Here is a 23,680-nt window from a genome sequence, read left to right on the forward strand (position 1 = left end):
TGTAAAAACAAACATGTAATTGTTCCAAGAATGAAAGAAACTGGTTGCTCTCTATCCATCTGTAAATACTTGTTTTCATATTAGTTAAAATCAGAGGCATCATTTGCATAAGGGCATGTATGAAAACAGACTCATTCACGTTATGGGGGAAAATCCCATCGTGCATTTTTCTGATTTTACTTGCAAAGAATTTATACTGTCCATTCATTTGGAACTCAAACTATAATACACGTGCTTTTTTTACAAAGTAGTTTGCAACCCATTAAGGAATTTCAGAGAGGTCAATATCATGGTTTAATCCTAAAATTTTACCCTCTTTTTTAGATTATTTGTAACAGATACTATAAAATACTTCATCCCTTTTAAAAAGGTGAGCATATACTATGGTGTGAAGCAGAACCATAGGGTTACCATATCTCACTTGATTTGAGTTTGGTATACTGTTTCTAGCAGTAAACAGTACCAAAATATGAGAAGTAAGAAACCTTAAGGCCTGGTCTACTCTACGAGTTTAGGTCGAATTTAGCAGCATTAAATTGAATTAAACCTTCACCTGTCCACACAACAGAGCCATTTTTGTCGACATAAAGGGCTCTTAAAATCTATTTCTGGACTCCTCCCCGACAAGGGGAGTAGTGCTGAAATCGACATTGCCGGTTCAAATTAGGGTTAGTGTGGATGCAATTCGACAGTATTGGCCTCCAGGAGTTATCCCACAGTGCACCGTTGCTGTCCAGAGCGGTCACAATCTGAACTCGGATGCACTGGCCAGGTAGACATGAAAAGCCCCGCAAACTTTTGAATTTCATTTCCTGTTTGCCCAGCATGGACAGCTGATCAGCACAGGTGACCATGCAGTCCCAGAATCGAAAAAGAGCTCCAGCATGGACCGTACGGGAGGTCCTGGATCTGATTGCTGTATGGGGAGACAAATCCATGCTATCAGAACTCTGTTCCAAAACACAGAATGCCAAAACGTTTGAAAAAATCTCCAAGGCCATGATGGACAGAGCCCACAACAGGGACTCAACACAGTGCCGTGTGAAACTTAAGGAGCCGAGACAAGCGTACCAGAAAACCAAAGAATCAAACAGATGCTCCGGGACAGAGCCGCAGACATGCCGCTTCTACGCTGAGCTGCAGGCAATTATAGACTCATGAGAGTCTGGGGGGGCTGCCACCACTACCCCACTCTTGTCTGAGGACTCCGATGATGGGGTATTCTCAGTCACCATGCCTGAGGATTTTGCGGATGCGGAAGATGAGGAGGACGACGACTATGAGGTTGAGGAGAGCACACAGCACACCATTCTCCCCGACAGCCAGGATCTTTTTCTCACCCTGACTGAAATACCCTCCCAAGGCGGTATCCTGGACCATGAAGCCATAGAAGGGACCTCTGGTGAATGTACCTTCGTAAATATAAAAAACATGGTTTAAAAGCAAGTGTTTTTTAATGATTAATTTGCCCTGAGGACTTGGGATGCACTTGTGGCCAGTACAGCCACTGGAAAAGTCTGTTAACGTGTCTGGGGACGGAGCGGAAATTCTCCAGGGACATCTCCATGAAGCTCTCCTGGAGGTACTCTAAAAGCCTTTGCAGAAGGTTTCTGGGGAGAGCAGTCTTATTCCGTCCTCCATGGTAGGACACTTTACTTGCTACTAGCACGGCGTGGTAATCTGGTATCTTTGCATAACAAAGACTAGTAGCGTATGGTCCCAGTGTTTGCTGGCATTCAAGCAACATCCATTCTTTATCTCGCTGTGTTATCCTCAGGAGAGATATTGTTCATGGTAACCTGGTTGAAATACGGGAATTTAATTAAGGGGACATTCATAGGTGGCTGTTTGCCTGTGGCTGAAAAGAAATCCTCCCCACAGTTAGCCAAGCGGGGTGTGGGGAGGCATTGGCGCTGAGCTGTTCACGTTTGGCTAGCAGGGATCTTGCCTGATGCCAGCCACGCAGTGCAGTGGGGGGAGGGTTAAAGCAGTCATCCCAGAGAAAAGGAGGAAGTAGTTTGGTTTCTGCTGCTGCACGTTAACACGAAAACCACAGCCCTAAAAGGACAACTCAATGGGCTTTGCTTGGTATGGGAAAGGAGGGCGCTGCTGTTATGAAGGTTGCAGAAGCTGAAAGACTATGGCTTACCATAGCTGCCTGCAAGCCAAATTCTGTTGCCCGGCGTGTTTGATCTCTAACACCAAAGCCGCAGGCACTCAATATAAGATGCAAAAAATGACCTTCTACCGAAATCACATGTGCTATGTAATGTGAATAGTGTTGTTCACCGTGAAAGAGTATACATTTTACAGAACAATGGGTATCTTTTTTAAATACTTCTCTCCCTTTTTTTTCCTCCCGCAACTGCAGATGTTTCAAGCCTCCCTCCTCTGTCCCAAAGGCTATCTCAGATAAGGCGGCCAAAAAAACCCACACACACGATGAAATGTTCTCTGAGCTCATGCAGGTGTCCCATACTGAAAAAGCTCAGCAGAAAGTGTGGAGGGACACAATAGCACAGGACAGGAAAGCGGCCAGTGAACATGAGGAGAGGTGGTGTCAGGAAGATCAGAGGAGGCAGGATGCAACGCTGGGGCTACTGTGGGAACAAACGGACATGATCTGGCATCTGGTGGAGGTTCAGGAACGTCAGCTGGAGAGACTGCTGCTGCAGCCCGTTTAACTGCCCTCCCTCCTCCCCAAGTTCCATAGCCGCCTCCTCACCTAGATGTCCAAGAACGCTGGGGGGAGGAGAGGGCGGGAGGAGGCTCTGGGCACCCAATCACTCCACCCCAGTAGATAGAAGGCTGTCATTCAACAAGTTTTGAAGTGACCTTTTCCTTCCCTCCTCCCACACCCCACCCGGGATACCTTGTGAGTTATCTCCCTATTTTTGTAATCAATTAATAAAGAATACATGTTTTTTAAATGATAGTGACTTTATTTCCAAGCTGTGATCAAAGGGGGGGAGGGCGGTTGGCTTACAGGGAATTAGAGTCAACCAAGGGGGTGGGTTTTCATCAAGGAGAAACAAACAGAACTCTCACACGGTACCCTGGCCAGTCATGAAACTGGTTTTCAATGCTTCTCTGATGCGCAGCACTTCCTGATGTGCTCTTCTAATCACTCTGGTGTCTGCCTGTGCATAATCAGCGGCCAGGCGATTTGCCTCAACCTCCCACTCCACCATAAACGTTTCCCCCTTACTCTCACAGAGATTGTGGAGCACGCAGCAAGCAGCAATAACAATGGGAATATTGGTTTCGCTGAGGTCTGAGCAAGACAGTAAACTGCGCCAGCGACCCTTCAAATGTCCAAATGCACACTCTACCACCATTCGGCACTTGCTCAGCCTATAGTTGAACAGCCCCTTACTACTGTCCATGGTGCCTGTGTACAGCTTCATAAGCCAGGGCATTAAGGGGTAGGCTGGGTCCCTAAGGATAACTATAGGCATTTCAACATCCCCAACAGTTATTTTCTGGTCTGAGAAGTAAATCCCTTCCTGCAGCTGTTAAACAGACCAGAGTTCCTGAAGACGCAAGCGTCATGAACCTTTCCCTGCCATCCCATGTCGATGTTGGTGAAAAGTCCCTTGTGATCCACCAGTGCTTGCAGCACCATTGAAAAGTACCTCTTGAGGTTTATGTACTGGCTGCCTTGGTGGTCCGATCCCAAGATAGGGATATGGGTTCCGTCTATCGCCCTACCACTGTTAGGGAATCCCATTGCAGCAAAGCCATCTACTATGACCTGCACGTTTCCCAGAGTCACTACCTTTGATAGCAGCAGCTCAGTGTTTGTGTTGGCTACTTGCATCACAGCAGCCCCCATAGTAGATTTGCCCATGCCAAATTGATTTCTGACTGACCGGTAGCTGTCTGGCGTTGCAAGTTTCCACAGGACTATCGCTACTCGCTTCTCAACTGCGAGGGCTGCTCTCATCATGGTATTCTTGCAGTTCAGGGCAGGGGAAAGCAAGTCACAAAGTTCCATGAAAGTGTCCTTATGCATGCGAAAGTTTCGTAGCCACTGGGAATCATCCCAGACCTGCAACACTATGCGATCCCATCAGTCTGTGCTTGTTTCCCGGGCCCAGAATCGGCGTTCAATGGCATGAACCTGCCCCATTAACACTATGATGTCCACATTGCTGGGGCCCGCGCTTTGAGAGAAGTCTGTGTTCATGTCATCATCACTCTCATTACCGCTCTGCCGTCACCTTCTCGCCTGGTTTTTCAGCTTCTGGTTCTGCATAAATTGCACAATGTGTGAGGTGTTTACAATGCTAATAACTGCTGCGGTGAGCTGAACGGGCTGCATGCTTGCCGTGCTATGGCATCCGCTCGGGCAACCCAGGGAAAAGGGCGCGAAATGATTGTCTGCCATTGCTTTCACGGAGGGAGGGTTGACTGATGACATTTACCCATAACCACTCATGACAAATTTTTGGCCCCATCAGACATTGGGAGCTCAACCCAGAATTCTAATGGGCAACGGGGACTGCGGGAACTGTGGGATAGCTACCCACAGTGCAACGCTCAGAATGTTGACGTTTGCCACGGTACTATGGACGCACACCGCTGAATTAATGTGCTGAGCGTGGACGCATGCACTCGACTTTATATAATCTGTTCCCAAAAATCAACTTCTGTAAAATCGGAGTAATTTCGCAGTGTAGACATACCCTAAGAGAGTCTGTCATAAAACAGACTACAGGATTCATACCACAGCACAGGTTTTTGAGCTGAGAGTATGAAATGAACAGACAAAAAGTGATTTTTATCCCAAATCCGGCTCTACCGTCCTAGTGCTTCTAGGGATCGCTGTGCAATGCACGTCCTGATTCCTGCACAACAATGCCACCAGCACACAAAAAACACTGCCTGGGTATAATACCAAAAGCTAAAAGCACTCGGGACAGCTAACCGGGTTACATACCAGCACTACTAAGGGCAAGTTACACGGGAAAGGGCAAGAAAGACAAGGAGAAAAGAGTGAGCATGGGAAAGGCAGCGCCTCTCCCGTGAGCGGCAGCCAGGGACCAGCGCCGGAGGGGCCCGGCAGGCACGACCATCGGGTAACAGAAGCAAGCGGGCTGGGGAGGGAACGCTGCCCAACGCCCAACCGACGCCCCAGGGATCCCCCGGGCAAGAGGCGCCGCCACCCCGCTGGGCGAGCGCCAGGCCGGGGATCCCGTGCAGGGACAGCACTGGCCGCCCCGCTCCCACACAACCTGGCCACGCTGCACCCCACGAGTCCGGCCCGACGGCAGGCTGGCAGCCCCGGGGAGGCTGGTTCTCGCCAGAGGCAGCCGGGACCCTGCCGCACGCAGTCTGACAGCGCAAAGGGCGCGGTACCTTGTGCCGCCGCCGCCTCCTCCTCCTCCTCCTGCTGCTCTCCGGGGCGGCCCCGCTCTCCATGGGGCTCTCGGCCTCGTCCCCGCTGCTGGCTTCGAGCCGGGTGGCTTCGGGCATTTCCCTCAGCGCGGACGCCGGGAGCGAATTTACCGCAAGGAGCCGGGACGGGCGTGAGAAGAACGAACTCCGCCCCGGAACCCCCTCGCCGGCCGGCAACCACTGAGGCGCGGCGCAGCGCAGGCAGGGGCCGGCTTAACCGCTCATCACCGGCCTGCACGAGGGCCGGCCCTCCCGCGGCTCGCGCCACGCCCACTACCCTCGCCGGCAACCGGCAGCGTCACACAGAGCAGAACGCAGCGCCATGGGGACCGCGAGGCCCGGCCGGCACCTGGACTCAGTGAGACTACAGGGCCCAACATGCACCGGGGCTACAGCGACCGTAAGGTTCCAAACGCAGTGGGCAGCGCTGGCACCGTTACTTTCCCGGAGCCGAGGGAGTGCGGCTCCCTCGCGCGCTTCCTACGTCTCTGGGCGCTACCCGCACCCTACGCAGCGATCAGGCCTGGCCCACTTGTCCCGCGCAGCAAGCGCTGAGCCCCTGCCCGAGCCACTTCTCCTTCCCAGCGGTGCTGCTTGCCCGCCGTGCACCCCGGGCCAGAGGTGCTGGGCAGGGCCAGATTAACCTTTTGTGGGCCCCCATGGAGGCAGTGGAGCATGGCGCAGGGAGGTCAGTCCCCAGACTGGGGCCAGCCAGAGTCAATAAGGCGGGACATGGCATGGCAGGGGTGGCCCTGCGCTACCCAGCCCAGTGCAAGGGCACCGTTTACAAACTGGCTGTTGCCAGATGCAGAGTGGTCTGCCTGGCCCTGTGTTGCCAGCATGCCCCCTCCCCTCCAGGGCAAGCCCATACTATGTCACAACCCCACCCAACAATTCCCTGTGGCCAGAGCCCCCCCCAGACCCGGTATGCCCAGTGTTCTCCCAGACTTCCCTCACAAATGCACAGCACCCTGCACAAAACCACCCCTGCCCACATCCCCACCACAACTGACCAGCACCCCTCTCCAACCCCCTAATAATTTTAGTTGCCCTTTTCTAGTGCCAGTATATCTTTTTTGAAGTGAGACCACCACATCTGTACACAGTATTCGAGATGTGGGCACACCATGGATTTATATAAGGGCAATAATATATTCTCAGTCTTATTCTCTATCCCCTTTTTAATTATTCCTAAAATCCTGTTTGCTTTTTTGACCGCCTCTGCACACTGCGTGGACATCTTCAGAGAACTATTCACAATGACTCCAAGATCTTTTTCCTGACTTGTTGTAGCTAAATTAGCCCCCATCATATTGTATGTATAGTTGGGGTTATTTTTTCCAATGTGCATTACTTTACATTTATCCACATTAAATTTCATTTGCCATTTTGTTGCCCAATCACTTAGTTTTGTGAGATCTTTTTGAAGTTCTTCACAATCTGCTTTGGTCTTAACTATCTTGAGTAGTTTAGTATCATCTGCAAACTTTGCCACCTCACTGTTTACCCCTTTCTCCAGATCATTTATGAATAAATTGAATAGGATTGGTCCTAGGACTGACCCTTGGGGAACACCACTAGTTACCCCTCTCCATTCTGAGAATTTACCATTAATTCCTACCCTTTGTTCCCTGTCTTTTAACCAGTTCTCAATCCATGAAAGGACCTTCCCTTTTATCCCATGACAGCTTAATTTACATAAGAGCCTTTGGTGAGGGACCTTGTCAAAGGCTTTCTGGAAATCTAAGTACACTATGTCCACCGGATCCCCCTTGTGCACATGTTTGTTGACCACTTCAAAGAACTCTAATAGATTAGTAAGACACAATTTCCCTTTACAGAAACCATGTTGACTATTACTCAACAGTTTGTTTTTCTATGTGTCTGACAATTTTATTCTTAACTATTGTTTCGACTAATTTGCCTGCTACCAATGTTAGACTTACCGGTCTGTAATTGCCGGGATCACCTCTAGAGCCCTTTTTAAATATTGGTGTTACATTAGCTAACTTCCAGTCATTGGGTACCGAAGCTGATTTAAAGGACAGGTTACAAATCTTAGTTAATAGTTCCGCAACTTCACATCTGAGTTCTTTCAGAACTCTTGGGTGAATGCCATCGGGTCCCGGTGACTTGTTAATGTTGAGTTTATCGATTAATTCCAAAACCTCCTCTAGTGACAGTTCAATCTGTGACAGTTCCTCAGATTTGTCACCTACAAAAGCCAGCTCAGGTTTGGGAATCTTCCTAACATCCTCAGCCGTGAAGACTGAAGCAAAGAATCCATTTAGTTTCTCCGCAATGACTTTATCGTCTTTAAGCGCTCCTTTTGTATTTCGATCGTCAAGGGGCCCCACTGGTTGTTTAGCAGGCTTCCTGCTTCTGATGTACTTAAAAAACATTTTGTTATTACCTTTGGAGTTTTTGGCTAGCCATTCTTCAAACTCCTCTTTGGCTTTTCTTATTACACTTTTGCACTTAAGCTGGCAGTGTTTATGCTCCTTTCTATTTGCCTCACTAGGATTTGACTTCCACTTTTTAAAGGAAGTCTTTTTATCTCTCACTGCTTCTTTTACATGGTTGTTAAGCCACGGTGGCTCTTTTTTAGTTCTTTTACTATGTTTCTTAATTTGGGGTATACATTGAAGTTGGGCCTCTATTATGGTGTCTTTAAAAAGCGCCCATGCAGCTTGCAGGGATTTCACTTTAGTCACTGTACCTTTTAACTTTTGTTTAACTAACCTCCTCATTTTTGTATAGTTCCCCCTTTTGAAATTAAATGCCACAGTATTGGGCTCTTGAGATGTTCTTCTCACCACAGGGATGTTGAATGCTATTGTATTATGATCACTATTTCCAATTGGTCCTGTTATAGTTACCTCTTGGACCAGCTCCTGTGCTCCACTCAGGATTAAATCTAGAGTTGCCTCTCCCCTTGTGGGTTCCCGTACCAGCTGCTCCCTGAAGCAGTCATTTAAAGTATCGAGAAATTTTATCTCTGTATTTCGTCCTGAAATGAAATGTTCCCAGTCAATATGGGGATAATTGAAATCCCCCACTATTATTGGGTTCTTAATTTTGATAGCCTCTCTAATTTCCCTTAGCATTTCATCATCACTATTACTGTCCTGGTCAGGTGGTCGATAATAGATCCCTAATGTTATATTTTTATTAGAGCATGACATTTCTATCCATAGAGATTCTTTGGAACATGTGGATTCGCTTAAGATTTTTACTTCATTTGAATCTACATTTTCTTTCACATATAGTGCCACTCCTCCCCCTGCACAGACTGTTCTGTCCTTCCGCTATATTTTGTACCCCAGAATGATTGTGTCCCATTGATTGCTCTCAGTCCACCAGGTTTCTGTGATGCCTATTATATCAATATCCTCCTTTATCACAAGGCACTCTAGTTCACCCATCTTATTATTTAGACTTCTAGCATTTGTGTACAAGCACTTTAAAAACTTGTCCCTGTTTATTTGCCTGCCCTTTTCTGATGTGCCAGATTCTTTTTTATGTGACTGTTTATCATCTGATCCGGCCCTTACATCATCCTCTTCCGTCCTCTGCTCCTGACTATAACCTGGAGATTCTCTATCATCAGACTCTCCCCTAAGAGAAGTCTGTGTCCGATCCACATGCTCCTCTGCAGCAGTCGGCTTTCCCCCATCTCCTAGTTTAAAAACTGCTCTACAGCCTTTTTAATGTTTAGTGCCAGCAGTCTGGTTCCACTTTGGTTTAGGTGGAGCCCATCTCTCCTGTATAGGCTCCCCCCATCCCAAAAGTTTCCCCAGTTCCTAATGAACGTAAACCTCTCCTCTCTACACCATCGTCTCATCCACGCATTGAGACTCTGAAGCTCAGGCTCATCTGTGTTGTCCTATTTCTTTGTACCTTAGAGGTGGTAGCCCTACTCAGGGGATAGGGATCAGTGCCACGTAACAGGCATCTCAACCCTTTATATCCCAGCCAACCTCCATGTTAAGTGAGTAGGACCGGAAAGCAAAGAGCAGGCCTATGCCTCTCCAACCAGGGTGGGCTTGCTTTGTATGGTCAAGTTTCAGCATACTCGCATGGGACAGAAAAAAATTATACAGTAGTATAAAGGTCCCCTACATAGCTTCTAGAAACAGCATTGTGTCCCAAGTGATTAAAAACCCAGTGTTCACTCTCAGCCACTAGTACGTGTAGTTTTTTTCCAGTTTCATCCCTACCTAAACAGTTTATAATAGGAGCTAGTACAGACCTCTCATTTAAATACTTGTGGACAGGTAGCTAAAGTAAGTTTCCACTGATGTCAAGAAGTTTTTCTTGTATGCTTGTACACAGTTGCAAAATGGGAAAACAATGCATGAATGTAGTAAAATGATTAACAGACTCAGCAAGATTTTTCAGTACAGCACATTTAACCAGACAGTGCAAGGACTTAATAAGAGAGGTAAGACAATCTGTATGGAAACAACAGATATCCATCACTGAAGATATTCTTGGATTTGACCAGAAAATGGTGACTGAGCATAAACAAAGAGCAATTTGCAGAAATCATCTTTTATTAAACTGATTCCACCACACACATCTGGAAAAAGATGATCTAGAGAATGTAAATTCTCCTCCAAATGTATATTAACAGTACTGAACTGTGTGAAGTCCTATTCGAGTATGTCCCAATATTACTGTACTATTATGGAGTGGCATTATTCTACAAGCAATAAAATGGCCATTAACCGGGGACAATAACACAATTAAAATTTGATAAAGCCATTTTTCTGTTCTAAAGTTGTCTAAGAACAAACAAGCATTCTTACAGGCTTCCTAATTTTTAGCTGTCCATACAATTTGTGAAAACATTACAGATGGATTTACAAATATTGAATATTGCTGTGTTGATTTTTACATACCTTTTGCATGTTTACCAACTGAAATAGACAATATAGAAGAAAAGATACAATATTGGTTAGCACTTCCAAAATTGCATGTCACAGCTCCTTCAGCATAGTCGAATGGTGGCAGATGCATTTTGTCACAAACAGCCAGATAAAACCAAGTTCCTTGTTCAAGCAACATTTACACTATGGAAGTGGGATACGGGTATGACACGTGGTAGTACATAACTCAAGAATAAAGCTTCAGGTTGAAGAGTAGCATATCTCAGCACCAGAGGGGTAGGGATGTAACGTGGCAACATGCTGTTCAAGTACGAAGCTTCAGGTCAGGGAGTGGCATCTCCCAGCTCCTTTAAAAGAGTGTAACTGTTACAGGGACATATCACTTGAGGTGACACATTTTGTCATGTACAGTCTGACAAAACCCAGCTCCTTATTCAATCACTATTCACAAAATGGAAGTGGGATGGGATTGTGACACATGACCACACACTGTGTAGGAATGAAACTTTGGGGCGGCGAGTGGCATGTCCCAGATCCTTCAGAATAGTCCCACAGTCATGGGGACGTCATTCCGGGGGACATGAAGCACATTTTGTCATGTATAGCCAGTCAAAACCCAGCTCCTTGATTATTTAATAATTAATAATTTAAATTTTAATAATTAATTTGATGAAATTTCTAAACAATTAATCTTACATTGATGTATTTTAAAATAATTTTGGCCTTTGAATAAGGATCAGGGAACCACGAATAAAAGCCTGGTGCCGAGAATAAAGATCTGGGAATAAGAAAACAACTTCAGCCTTGCAAAAACATGTTGATTTGCAACTAAATATAGCCTTTTCATCAAGTTTAGTGCATTTGCTAATGAGGGGGATTTACTTAAACAAATTATATATCTTAACATACACTTATTCAGATTCTTAATTTTTCTGACATAATATAAAACGTAAAATGGTGAATGATGTATTTCTTATTTAGTAGATTAAATTTTACTTCTGATTTGTGTCAGGCTCCATTTGGATGAAAATTGGAATTCAATTAAAAAGTTAAAAAAACATTTTAAAATGGTATTTTTATTAGTTAAATGTGTTGGACACATAACAGTGGGGTGGGGTAGGGAGGTGTATTAAAATGTTTTGCATTAAAACTGATTTATTAAACAAAGGAAGTACTATCTGTAGTTAGTGTACTGAACTGATTGTTTCTGGTCACCATATCCAAGTTTTTAATAACTAGTCTCTCTCATCCTCTCACCTCACTTTTATACACAAAGTGTATAAAACAAACAAACTTTCTTGCTTTTACAACTCTGAATCCATTTCTCAAGTTTGAATAAAGCTAGTAATTGAACTGACCTAGCTGAATAAACCTGCAGAAGAGGCTACTGCTGTCAAAAGCTGGTTTAGTACTTCAACAGACTATGGTTCCAGGTGCTTAGCCTGTGACTTCCATCAGATCAGTGGTCTGACTTCCTTTAAAACTTTGGCAGCAAATATGTACTGCTTGAATTTTTTTTTTACATAATGTAGACTATATTAATAAATTGCAGTAAGTTTAGGCCTTAATATAGGTTGTCAGTTTCAAATTTAATTTTAAATAGGTTTATTTTACATAAATCTGTATTTAATTTAAATTTAAAAATCCAATTTTTTAAAAAGTAATTGATTTTTATCCACCTTAGAATTAGGAGATTAAGTCACCAGCATTCTGCACTTAGAGAGGAAAAGATCCTCTTTTGGAGAGTCTCATTTAACATTCAGTAAGGTGTGGCCTAAGTGAAACTTTTTAGTTAGTAGCACTAATATAGTCTATATTCTCCCGTGCATCCTATATCAGTAAAAGATTGTCTTTACAGTAACTCCTCATTTAACGTTGTCCCACTTAACGTTGTTTCAGTGTTACGTCCCTGCTCAATTAGGGAACATGCTCCCTTATGTCGTTTGGCTGCCTGCTTGTAAGATTCGATGGAAGAGCAGTGACTTTACAAGGGAGCATTGCACAAGTTCCGCTTCTCTGCCTCCTTCCCCTCCCTCCCAGGGCTTCCCCCACCGCTAAACAGCTGTTTGGTGACGCTTAGGACTTTCTGGGAGGGAGAGGGAGGAGTGGAGTTGCAGGGCTTCCCCGCTCCTGCCCCTCCATCCCAAAAAGTCCTAAGTGCTTGGAGGGAGAGGGAGGAGCAGGGAAGCCCTGCATCTCTGCTCCTCCCCCTTCCTCCCAGAAAGTCCTAAGCACCGCCAAACAGCTGTTTGGCAGCACTTAGGACTTTGGGGGTGGGGGGAAGGGATGTGGCTGCTCCGGAGAGGAGGTGGAGTGGGGGTGGGAAGAGGTGGGCCTGGAGTGGAGCAGGGACAGGAAGAGGTGGGCCTGGAGCATTCCCGGCAAAATCCGAGCCTGTTCTCCGGGGGGAGCTGCCACCGCTGCTGCTGCAAAGGTGCTTCCTAGCATCTTTGCCTGCAGCGGGCTGTGCCTGTGTGGGGTAAGCCAGGGGCGCTTCCCAACCACAGTACAGCACAGTACTGTACAGTATACAGTATAATGCCTGTTGTCAGTAACTACCTGTGTGGTGCTCTGCTCTTGTTCAATGATGATAACAAGTGGCTGCATGCGTGTTCCCTCTGTGTGCTGCTCCAGCTCTGTGCAGATAGCTGACACAGCAGACCCTGAGAGAACCCCAAAGACCACAGACTCTAGTAAGGTATGAAGGAACCCGATCCAGGTTTGTCGTCAAATGAAGCACAGTAATAGTTTCCCGTAGACTCTACAAGACACACTACGAATTTGTGCTCCCTGGCAATGGTCCGGTTCAGTCAGTGGCGGAGGCAGTGGAAAGTCCCTAGGCCAGACAAAGATGTGCACTCCGGGACCTACTTTTATACAGTTACAGGACAGATTACTCATCCCTATTGACGTATTGAAGTACAGCCCCTTGACTTATTGGGGGCTGTCTCCCTCTTTGATCATGTTGTTTCAAACAAATCTATCCATCGTGTTGTCCTTTTGACCCTGTCTTTAATATGCACCTGCCTGTTCCTTGTTATCTCTGTGGAGTGTTCTGATGCTATCTTGGCACAAGTTCCTCTTATTAGCACTTATGTGTGGATGCACCTGCTTCTAGCAACCCTCTTCTTGCCAACTTTTGTGAGCAGGGCCTGTCTCTGGCTCACAGCCCAGCTTTTGCTTAGCAGTGCCTGAAAGTACTTTGGTTCAGGCTTCAGGCCTCAGACTGGGCCTCTGACACAAGAGGTTATGTTTCAGGGCCTCATCTTACTACAATGCCTTTTGTCTGCCCCCTAAAAATTTCCTTGGAACCCAACCCCCCACATTTACATTAAATCTTATGGGACAATTGGATTTGTTTAACATTGTTTCACTTAAAGTTGCATTTTTCAGGAACATAACTACAACATTAAGCAAGGAGTTACTGTACTTGTATTTAGAAACGCTAACTCCTGTGTGTCTTATACGAGTAGGTCCACTGGCTTTAGTCAGCAGAGTATTATTAGTGTTCGTTCTCATCTAGAGATAGCAAGTTTTCAGTCTCAAGTGGCTTTTTCAGGGTGAGGCAGGACATTAAGTCTCTTTTCCTACTTATTTCTTTTGTGTATGCTGGTATCTAGTGGGTTCTGTTGCCCCAGTGGTGCACACAGGAAGTACCTTTAGGAAGTGCAACTTGTATCAACTTATTGTAGTTGTATGGTTCCTATTGGAGCTCCACCTACAATCATGTCAGGCTAGTAATTTGACCTGAATGAAGTACACTCTTAGTCCATAGTTTTGCTTTACATATTTTTATTACAAACGTGGTCACATAGCTATAACAAAAGTAACTCTCTTATTACTAAAATGTTAATTAAAAGTCAAGAATCCAAAGTGAAATGTTCAAACTAGGGCTGTTGATTAATTGCAGTTAACTCATGATTAACTCAAAACAATTAATCACGATTAATCACACTGTTAAACAATAGAATACCAATTGAAATTTATTAAATATTTTTGGATGTTTTTTCAAATATATTGATTTCTATTACAACACAGAATACAAAGTGTGCAGTGCTCACTTTATATAATTTTTATTACAAATATTTGCACTGTAAAAATGATCATCAGCATGGATGCATGTCCTCTGGAATGGTGGCTGAAGGACGAAGGGGCATACAAATGTTTAGCATATCTGGCATGTAAATACCTTGGAATGCCGGCTACAAAAGTGCACTGCAAATGCCTGTTCTCACTTTCAGGTGACATTGTAAACAAGAAACAGGCAGCATTATCTCCCTTAAATGTAAACAAACTTGTTTGTCTTAGTGATTGACTGAACAAGAAGTAGGACTGAGTGGATTTATAGGCTCTAAAGTTTTACACTGTTTTGGAGTGCAGTTATGAAACAAACAAATCTACATTTGTAAGTTACACTTTCACAAGAAAGATTGCACTACAGTACTTGTATGAGGTGAATTGAAAAATATTATTTCTTTTGTTTTTTACAGTGCAAATATTTGTAATAAAAATAAATATAAAGTGAGCACTGTACACTTTGTATTCTGTTGTAACTGAAATCAATATATTTGAAAATGTAGAAAACATCCAAAAATATTTAAATAAATGGTATTCTATTATTGTTTAACACCACGATCGTGCAATTAATCGCAATTAATTTTTTTAATCACTTGACAGCCCTAGTTCAAACAAGTTTAAAGTATAGACATGGATTTAGATGCATCTTTATGTATCTGATTGTTTGAAAAATTTACACTAATTATATTTACATTATACAAAAGAAAGAATTCACAAGGCTCTGTAAGAGAAGAAACTTAAACATTCATGACTGAAGTTAACTGCAGCAATGTATTTTCTGTAAGCATCCTTCCACTCCTTGCACTGTTATTTATGCCTTCAAAGTTCTGCAGGAAACTTCGTCTTCTTTTCAACCCATCCAAAATGGCTGAATTATTAGATGTAAGACTTTGTGTTCTAAAAATAAAACGGTTTATTTAGTTTTTAGTGCCACACAGTGGGTACACTGATAATCCAGATACATCTAAGAATTAAAACAATCAATACTCAGCAAATAAGTCACAAATGTGTCAAAAGAACACAGGGCCAAATGCTATAGTCTCTACTCAGGCAAAACACATGCTGGTTTCATTAGGAATTTTGCATAAATAAGAACTGTAGGATTTGGTCCTTAGAGTGTAATAGCTTTTCAAAATGATAGTGGATATGAAGGGGGGGGGGGGGAGAGAAGGCTTCTCTACATTCAAGTGCTATCATGTCAAGAGTCATATGACACCTTTATGTTACTAACAGAGCGGGGTAGAATTTCTTTCTCAAAATTTTAAACTAGTGTTTTGCCACTTAATTAGTTACTGCCAATTTCAAACTTCCAAAAATTTCAAATTTTTGTGAAAATTTGGACACCTGATTTTTTTTAATTTTTGTTTTTGCAGGCAAGCATGTGAAACTCAAGCTTGTTTTCTGATCAGGTGAATTTGCGAAAAATTATGAAAATTGAGGATAGTCTCTTAAAGCTTACAGATGCCTCTGTTATGGAGTGTGGGGGGAGTCAAGGCCTGCACCCCCGGTTTCCTGCTATTCACCATGACTCTCAGCCAGCCAGTGAAACAGAAGGTTTATTTAGAGGACAGGAACACAGTTCAAGACAGGTCTTGCTGATACAGACAACAGGACCCCCTCAGTTAGGTCCATCTGGGGGCTCAGGGAGGCCAGAGCCACATTGGGAGACCAGAGCCCCATCTGGGCTCCCCTCCATTCTCCCAGCCAGCTCCAAACAAACTCCCTCCAGCCATCTCACTCAGCCGGCTCCTCCCCCAGCCTTTGTCCAGTTTCCTGGGCAGAGGTGTCACCTGGCCTCCAACCCCCACATCCTGGGTTCTCATGTTAGGTGCTCAAGTATCCTCCCTCAAGGAAAGTCTCCCATTCCCAATGCAGACAGTCCCAGCAAAACTCCCCTGCAACCTTCCCAGGCCAATACTCCCCACTCAACATTCAAAGAACACATTAAGAACATTCCCAGTTCATCACAGCCTCAATAAAAGAACAAGCACAGGGCCAAGAGCCCAGAACATGTAAAATCTATTTGCAACTCCGAATGGCCTGAATAATATTTTGCACATTTAATTAGATCTCAAAACACCTATTTTAAGTAAGTAACTATTATCCCTAGTTTTCAGATGGAGTAACTGTGGCACACAGAGGTTAAGTGACATACCTAACATCACATAGCAATGTCAAAACCCAAGCCTCCAGATTACCAGGCCCATGCTTTACCCACTAAGCAACAGTGTCTCCTACCAAATTGCTTAACCTCTCTGTGTCTTGGTTCCCGCATCTGTAACACAGAATTAATGATATTTTTCTGCCTCAGAGAAACATAATTGTTACATATTATATTTGTTAAGTGTATGAAAGTTTTATACCAGAGACGCTTTAGCACGATCTTGTTGGAGGTATTTCTGTAGTGCATTTTAGCAATGGAGTTCTTCATGACAATACAATTGTATCTATTCCAGCAATTCTTCCTAAATCTGATGATGATGATTATTATTATTATAAAAGAACATAATTGACATTTGTGTTACCTTGGAGAATCAATTCCGCTGTCTCCTGTAATGCTCTGGTTTTCTGTTCCTTCTACATTATTTAATTCTTTTTGGACATTTGGCCCTGAAATTGTAGTATGTGTACTATTAAAAAGCTCTTGCTTTTTTCCATTTTTTTTTCTCATTTCCATGATCTGCAGTCCCAGTGTCCAGCATGCCGATTTCTCTCTCATTTCATTGGGAGTGTTTGGCAAAGTTTCAGCATCTGAGTCACCCTTGCTTGTTTTGCAGAAATCAAGTATATTGACACCAATATCTGAAGCCTGAACATGTTCAGCAAGGTCAACTTCCTCTTCATGATGAGTGTAAGCAAACTGAGAAAGCTGCTCATGGAAACAATTTTCTCCTGCAAGATGCATTTTCTGGCACTCTTGTGAGCTATCCATTGACCCACTATGACATTCATTTTCTTCATGCCCACAAGAATCTAATTGATTTACATTAGTAGTGCACTCAGCTGGATGAATACTAAGACCCCAGTTTCTGAGAGACAGTTCAGTTCCTATCTGTTGTATTCCCTTACTCCATTCTCCTGTTTCTGAAATAGTGTGGCTGAGTTGCTGCTGATACGATTTAGGGTAATCATCCTCCTCAAGATATAATGAACTGCAAGCATCATCATCATCATCATCATCTACTTTTTGATACAAAGTCTGATCATCAGTAAATCCTTTTTTTTCTGGGTTAACAGACTCAGGCCAGTTAGTAGTATTGTTAAACATTAGTTCGTTCTTTTTGTCAGTACTTAGTCTTTGAGTTGCACCATTTTCAGACTGTTTCAACTGGTTAGCATCAGCAGGATCATTAGAAAGACTGAAATTCTGAAACTGATTTGATGTTTGATCTAGTAGCTCACATATTATGGCAGGTTTGTCACACTGATGGGTATCTTTTGAACTCAGTGGATACTTTATTTCTTCCTTAAACTCAAACATATCTTCAATGTAAGAGAAATGAGTTTTTGGAACATCTCCAATAACTTTTTTGTTTGCCCCTCTATAGACATAGTCAGAAAGGCTACTCTCTCTGGAATGATGACATCTATCATCTATTCGTAAAGTACTGCATTGTGGATAATTAGAGCATTCACTGAAATGGCCTTTGATAGGTTGGAGGGAAGAATTGTTAATGTGGGATGATTTGTTTTGCTTGGCTTTATCACTGCGTTTTTCAGCATTTGATTGTATGGCTTCATGGTCAAAGGTTCTTGAGGAATCCAAAGACCTTGACCTTTGAAAATTCCATTCTTGCTTTTGAATCCTGGACTTAAATTGACTGTTTTTCTGACCTTTGTGCCCTTTTGTAGAAAGTTTCTCTCTACATGGTAGACCTTGAAAAGGATTCTTAATTTGCTTTTTATATATAAAATGGGATTTAACAACTGTTGCATCCTCATATAGCTGTTCATGAGCTATGACTTCATTTGTAACATGTGATAGAAGCTCTGCACATTTTTCCTGTTTGTCATTTTCTGACATTACCTCATTAACTTGAGATTTTCTCTGGGTTTTTCTTATTTGCTTTTCTTTGTTGGATTGAACTTTCCTGTGATGCTTTGCCCTTTTACTTTGCTTTTTAAGAACACACCCTTTTGAAATATGCTTTTGGTTAATTGTCAACATTTCGGTTGAGGTGCCTTTACTAATATATTTTTTCTGTTCCTCAAATTTCTTCATTAGTACTGTGTGTTTAACTAAATTATCTACTGTTAGCACAGGGTTAATACGCTTGATGATTTCATGTTCAATGTCACGTGGAATGTTATCTAAATTATCTTCATCCCTGACTGGCCATTCTTCAGGAGGAAATTGGGCAGAAAAAGAAGAATACTTTTTTTTAGGTTTTTCTTTTTTAGATGTGCTACGCCAGAAAAGGCCAAGCCCAAACTTTTTACATTTTTCTTTTTCTTTCATTGAAGTTAAGGACTTGGTTATGTCACATGACTGAGTCTCAACTGATTTAGAGAGAGGCTGATTCTGAACTGAGGGCTTCAACTCACCAGAGCCTTTCTGACCAATTCCATTAGGTTCATGGTTAATTAATTGCTGATGTCTTTGTTCACTGAATATAGCCTGAGCAGGGAAACAATGACAGAATCTGCAGTGAGACACCAGAGGAACATTTTCTTTTGTTAGATCTGCAGAGCTTTCCATGCTTACAAGGTAAGAGGTGGACGGCAGTAGAGGGCAATTATCCTCTAAGAGGAACTTCTTATTGTCTTTCATGACATTATCTGTGATAAAGTAGGTGTGAGGGGTCACTATGAAGTAGCCTTCTCCAGTGTGATATATCTTCCTTTCTCTAATTAGAGTTCCAAGCACACTATATAGAATTTCTTGTGAGGGAGTTGCTATACCTATAATAAAGACACAGTATATAAATATTTCAATCAGAAATAAGTTAATACATAAGATCATGAAAAGTTAGACGTGAACAGTAATTTACTGAAATGTAACAAATTTGGAAGTGACTAAGACATACAAGAAGCATACTGATTAAGTATGAAGCGTTTACAAAATAGTCTAAGATGACTCACGTACTAAGAATTTGAGTAGTACAAAAATCAATCTTAATAAAAACTCCTACAGTTTCTATCACGTGATGCCATTCTTAACCGGATGGTTAAAGACATCACCGTGTTCAGCTTTAAGAGCCAGAATAAAACAAACAAACAAACAAACAAAAACAGTCAGTTGTCAAACAGCAAAAAAATACCCTAAACAAAACCCTATAGCAGCATACAGGACAGAGATGTCAAGACTGTGAGCTAAACTTCACAGATGCAGAATTATGAACAGAACTCAGTACCTGGTGCTTAGTAAATAGAGTTTATGCTTAGAACTAGCAGAAATCTTCTTGTGGTGGGCATTAGATTCATCAGTATGTTCAGATACTCATACTCTTTAGAGTTTGCGTGCATACCTGTTTGTTTATTGTGTGTATCTTGTAAACTAATACGTAGCCTTACTTCAACAGGCAGCTTTGCATGTACACATAGACTAATGTATTATCGTAATAGATATATCTCATGCAATGTACTGTATTTTCCTAATAAAACAAGTTATTTTTTATATATTTGAATGATACAAAAGTAAGGTGAAAATCAGAAAAAAATGAATAATACTTTTTGTAAAACCTGGGAATTTTTTTTGGTAAAAACTGGTTTAAACTGAAAATGAAGGGGCTTATTTATAGGCCATCCAGTAAAGGACAGCAATTATGAATTCTCTCCAATAGAGGGCAGTGAAAAAGATACACTAGTGAGTCTTTTGAATTCACCACTAACAGATGAAGATGACCTGTTGTCTGCCCCTTGCATCAACCCCAACTCCTGAGTAATGAGATAAGCCAACTTTTGAAAAGGAGGAAGGAAAGGGGCCAGCCACACCTCGGCTGAATTTGTTCCAGTATTTAGTAGGAACACATGGGGGGGCACTGATGATGTGGAACTTTTAAAGTGTTAGGAACCGCAACATTTGACCCCTCAAGCTATGCTCATAGAAATCAGTATTGTATTGGGATTTTAGATCCTACCTACAGGATTTAGCACATTTTGCTGCTGTTGTTTTTAAAGGATTAAACATTTGTATAGGTAACTGAGGATATTCTCATTACATTAAATAGGATAAAATATTTATAAGAGATACAAACTGTGCAGTCACCAAACAATTGACAGCAATTACGAAGAGTTCCCTATGGACACATTATTACACAATGGTACATTATAGGAACTGTTTCATCTTCCTCTGACGAATGTAGTACTGGCTATTGTTGGAGATAGGATGCCCAACTAAATCCGATATAGCAATTCTCTTCTTCAATTAATCAAATACGAATAAACCCAAGTTTTCAACAGCCGCTGGGATTTACCTTGCTGATTACCATTTCTATCAATGTTTTTCAATCATGAGTCACAATCCCTGACAATCTACCGAAAACTGGGGGGCTGTCCTAGGTTTTTCATAAATTCCATGCCACTGCAGTCCTATTTAGTGTGATTGACAGTTTCTAGTAAAATGGTACCATCTATGGCAGTCTGCAGAGTGAGATATCCCTTCATTTATTACAAGTATTTAGAGCAGGGGTAGGCAACCTATGGCACGCATGCCGAAGGCAGCACGCAAGCTGATTTTCAGTGGCACTCACACTGCCCGGGTCCTGGCCACCGGTCTAGGGGGCTCTGCATTTTAATTTAATTTTAATTGAAGCTTCTTAAAAACATTTTAAAAACCTTATTTACTTTACATACAACAATAGTTTAGTTATATATTACAGACTTATAGAAAGAGGCCTTCTAAAAAGATTAAAATGTATTACTGGCACGCAAAACCTTAGATTAGAGTGAATAAATGAAGACTTGACACACCACTTCTGAAAGGTTGCCGACCCCTGATTTAGAGTGTCATTTCCATCTGAGCTAAGGTCATATCTGGGGCTGTTGTGATGCAATTTAAAATTATTTCAAGTTCTTGGCAGGACTCTAGCCCAATCTGTGGTGATACACTAAAAGCCTATAGTTATAAACCTCTAATTTTTGCATTACAAGCAGGATGGATATCTGCTTACCAGAATAGTCTGTACGCTAAGCAGGACTAGAGGAGCACTAAGGGTCAGGAGAGATGACAAGTATCAGACCAAACAACTTTCATGGAGTACCAGATGTAGACCTGGCTGGACATGAGTAAACAAACATGGGGTAGGCCTCCTTTCTTGGGGCTTGTCTACATTTACCAGGGGATCAACACGTGGTGATCCATACATCGGTGGTCAATTTAGCGGGTCTAGCGAAGACCCGCTAAATCGACCGCAGATCGCTCTCCCATCCACTCCTGTACTCCACCGGATTGAGATGTGTAAGGGGAGTTGATGGGAGAGTCTCCTGTCGATGTCACGTAGTGTGGACCCCGCAGTAAGTAGGTCCAAGCTACATCGATTTGAGTTACGAAATTCACGTAACCAAAATTGCGTAGCTTAGATTGATTGACTTTCCCCTGTAGTGTAGGCAAGGCCTTGGAAGACAGGATTAGGGAAGTAACTATATCAGCAGGCTGAAAATGGAATATTTAGGCTAACATAAGTAAATGGGTCAGTAAGATAAAAGACAAAATGTTTGAACTAGCTAACAGAAGAGGGGGAACACCCAGGGAACCATTTACTGAGAACAAGATAACCATGGACAACAAAAGTCAGGAGTGTAAGGATAAGGTAAAGAATAAAGTCGAATATGGGCAGCAGGTGGAGAGAACATGCTGTACAGGGATTAATTCCTCAAAATGACCAAGACAATCCCAAAATTGGTGATACAATGTATAATAAATGCAATGTAATGTGTAACTGTATATAGAGGAAGAGGTTTTCTGTGTAACTTTGGATGTATGGTACACCCTGTACCCACTTCCTATGCTTGAGTCTGATCAACTCAGCCTGTATGCCAAATAAAGGAACCTGAGTGACGAGACTGGATTCAGACTGAACTCTTGGGGAACTGAGTGGAAAAGGTCTCAGGAGAAGCCCAACACCTGGGGCTTTAAAAAAATGGGGCTTTAAAAAAAAATAAATTGTAATTAGGTGCTCCTGACCCTGGGAGCTCAGGGGAAATTGCTGCTCTCTTGTTAGGCATACCCTAAATGAGCATTGCAGGATAAAAAGTATGTCTATACTACCCGCCGAATCGGCGGGCAGCAATCAATCCAGGAGGGGTCAATTTATCATGTCTAGTCTGAATGCGATAAATCGATCCCCGAGTACTCTCCCGTCGACTCCGGTACTCCACCAGAGCAAGAGGCGCAGGCAGAGTTGACTGGGGAGCATCAGCAGTCGACTCACCGCAGTGAAGACACCGTGGTGAGTAGATCCAAGTACGCTGACTTCAGCTACGTTATTCATGTAGCTGAAGTTGCGTAACTTAGATCGACCACCCTCCAGTGTAGACCAGGTCTTAGAGTGAGTGATGAATTTAGAATTTCCCTTTTGGGGCAAAGAAATATTTGGCCACCAAACCTGAAGTTGAGGCCAATCTTATCTGTGGCCACAAACCCTTAACATGGATTCTTCTTTGCCAATCCCACACCCCATCCGTAAGTCAAATATCACGTTTCCATCCATTCAAGAGGGTGACTAAAAGCTTTAGGCTCTCCAGTTAGGAGCCCCACACTTTCATACACCTCTACCTTTTGGCCTCTTTTAGTACCTCTTTCAATTTCATGTGCTCTCCCTCCTTAGCATACAGCCACAGATATACTTTCATAGCATTCTTATGTTCTTTCTATTTCTCAATGTAAAGTGATACTTTGTAGGAAGAATTCTATACAAAAAATAAAATATATTTTACCAAACTGTACACAGATTTACAAAGATAGCGCAGGTGGATGTATAAGTTACTGTGTGATTACCTGTTCATTTATATTCTTCCATTTTGCCAACTTCAGACAAATTGTTAATGAATGTTTACACGCACTGTCAGCAATATACGAATTACAATCTATTAGCTTCTGAAGGGAAAAATTAGCAACATATTACCTGGATAATGTTTCACCAACTGATCCATTAATGTTTCCTGGGTAACAATAACATGAGCTGTATTCATATCAGATATAGCACAGCAAAGAATTTCTGCCAAAGGAACAAACTGGGATTGAGAAATAGGATTCATGTGAATTGGAGATACATCACCTAAAATGTAAAAAAGCAAAGAAAGTTGCTTATTTGGGATATTGTTTAGTTTACTATTATTCATGTGATAGCCACTTAAGCTGCCACTACCTC

The 23,680-nt window shown here is 42.7% G+C and overlaps 2 protein-coding genes across 7 annotated transcripts in view; both read right to left on the reverse strand.

The window, feature by feature from the left end:
* LOC120368800 (nucleolar RNA helicase 2-like) overlaps positions 1 to 5,511 on the reverse strand; it is a 41,433-nt gene extending 35,922 nt beyond the window's left edge. For all 3 annotated transcript variants that reach the window (XR_005582799.1, XM_039481355.1, XM_039481354.1), the window contains exon 1: positions 5,362 to 5,511. Coding sequence is in view for 2 of the 3 variants with exons in the window: in XM_039481355.1 (XP_039337289.1) it covers positions 5,362 to 5,478 (117 nt within the window). In the remaining variant the exon portion in view is untranslated. The remainder of the gene's footprint in view (positions 1 to 5,361) is intronic.
* A 9,410-nt stretch (positions 5,512 to 14,921) lies between these two features.
* Positions 14,922 to 23,680, reverse strand: part of STOX1 (storkhead box 1) — a 35,279-nt gene continuing 26,520 nt past the window's right edge. For 3 of the 4 annotated variants that reach the window (XM_039481351.1, XM_039481350.1, XM_039481352.1), the window contains exons 2-4: positions 23,435 to 23,587; positions 16,895 to 19,271; positions 14,922 to 15,266 (exon numbers count right to left, since the gene is read on the reverse strand). In XM_039481351.1, coding sequence (XP_039337285.1) covers positions 15,107 to 15,266; positions 16,895 to 19,271; positions 23,435 to 23,567 — 2,670 coding nt within the window. In that variant the 5' untranslated portion in view covers positions 23,568 to 23,587 and the 3' untranslated portion in view covers positions 14,922 to 15,106. The remainder of the gene's footprint in view (positions 15,267 to 16,894; positions 19,272 to 23,434; positions 23,588 to 23,680) is intronic. The other variant, XM_039481353.1, reaches the window with a different exon arrangement.

This window comes from Mauremys reevesii, linkage group 7 (genome assembly GCF_016161935.1).
Source record: "Mauremys reevesii isolate NIE-2019 linkage group 7, ASM1616193v1, whole genome shotgun sequence".
Lineage (NCBI taxonomy): Eukaryota > Metazoa > Chordata > Testudines > Geoemydidae > Mauremys > Mauremys reevesii.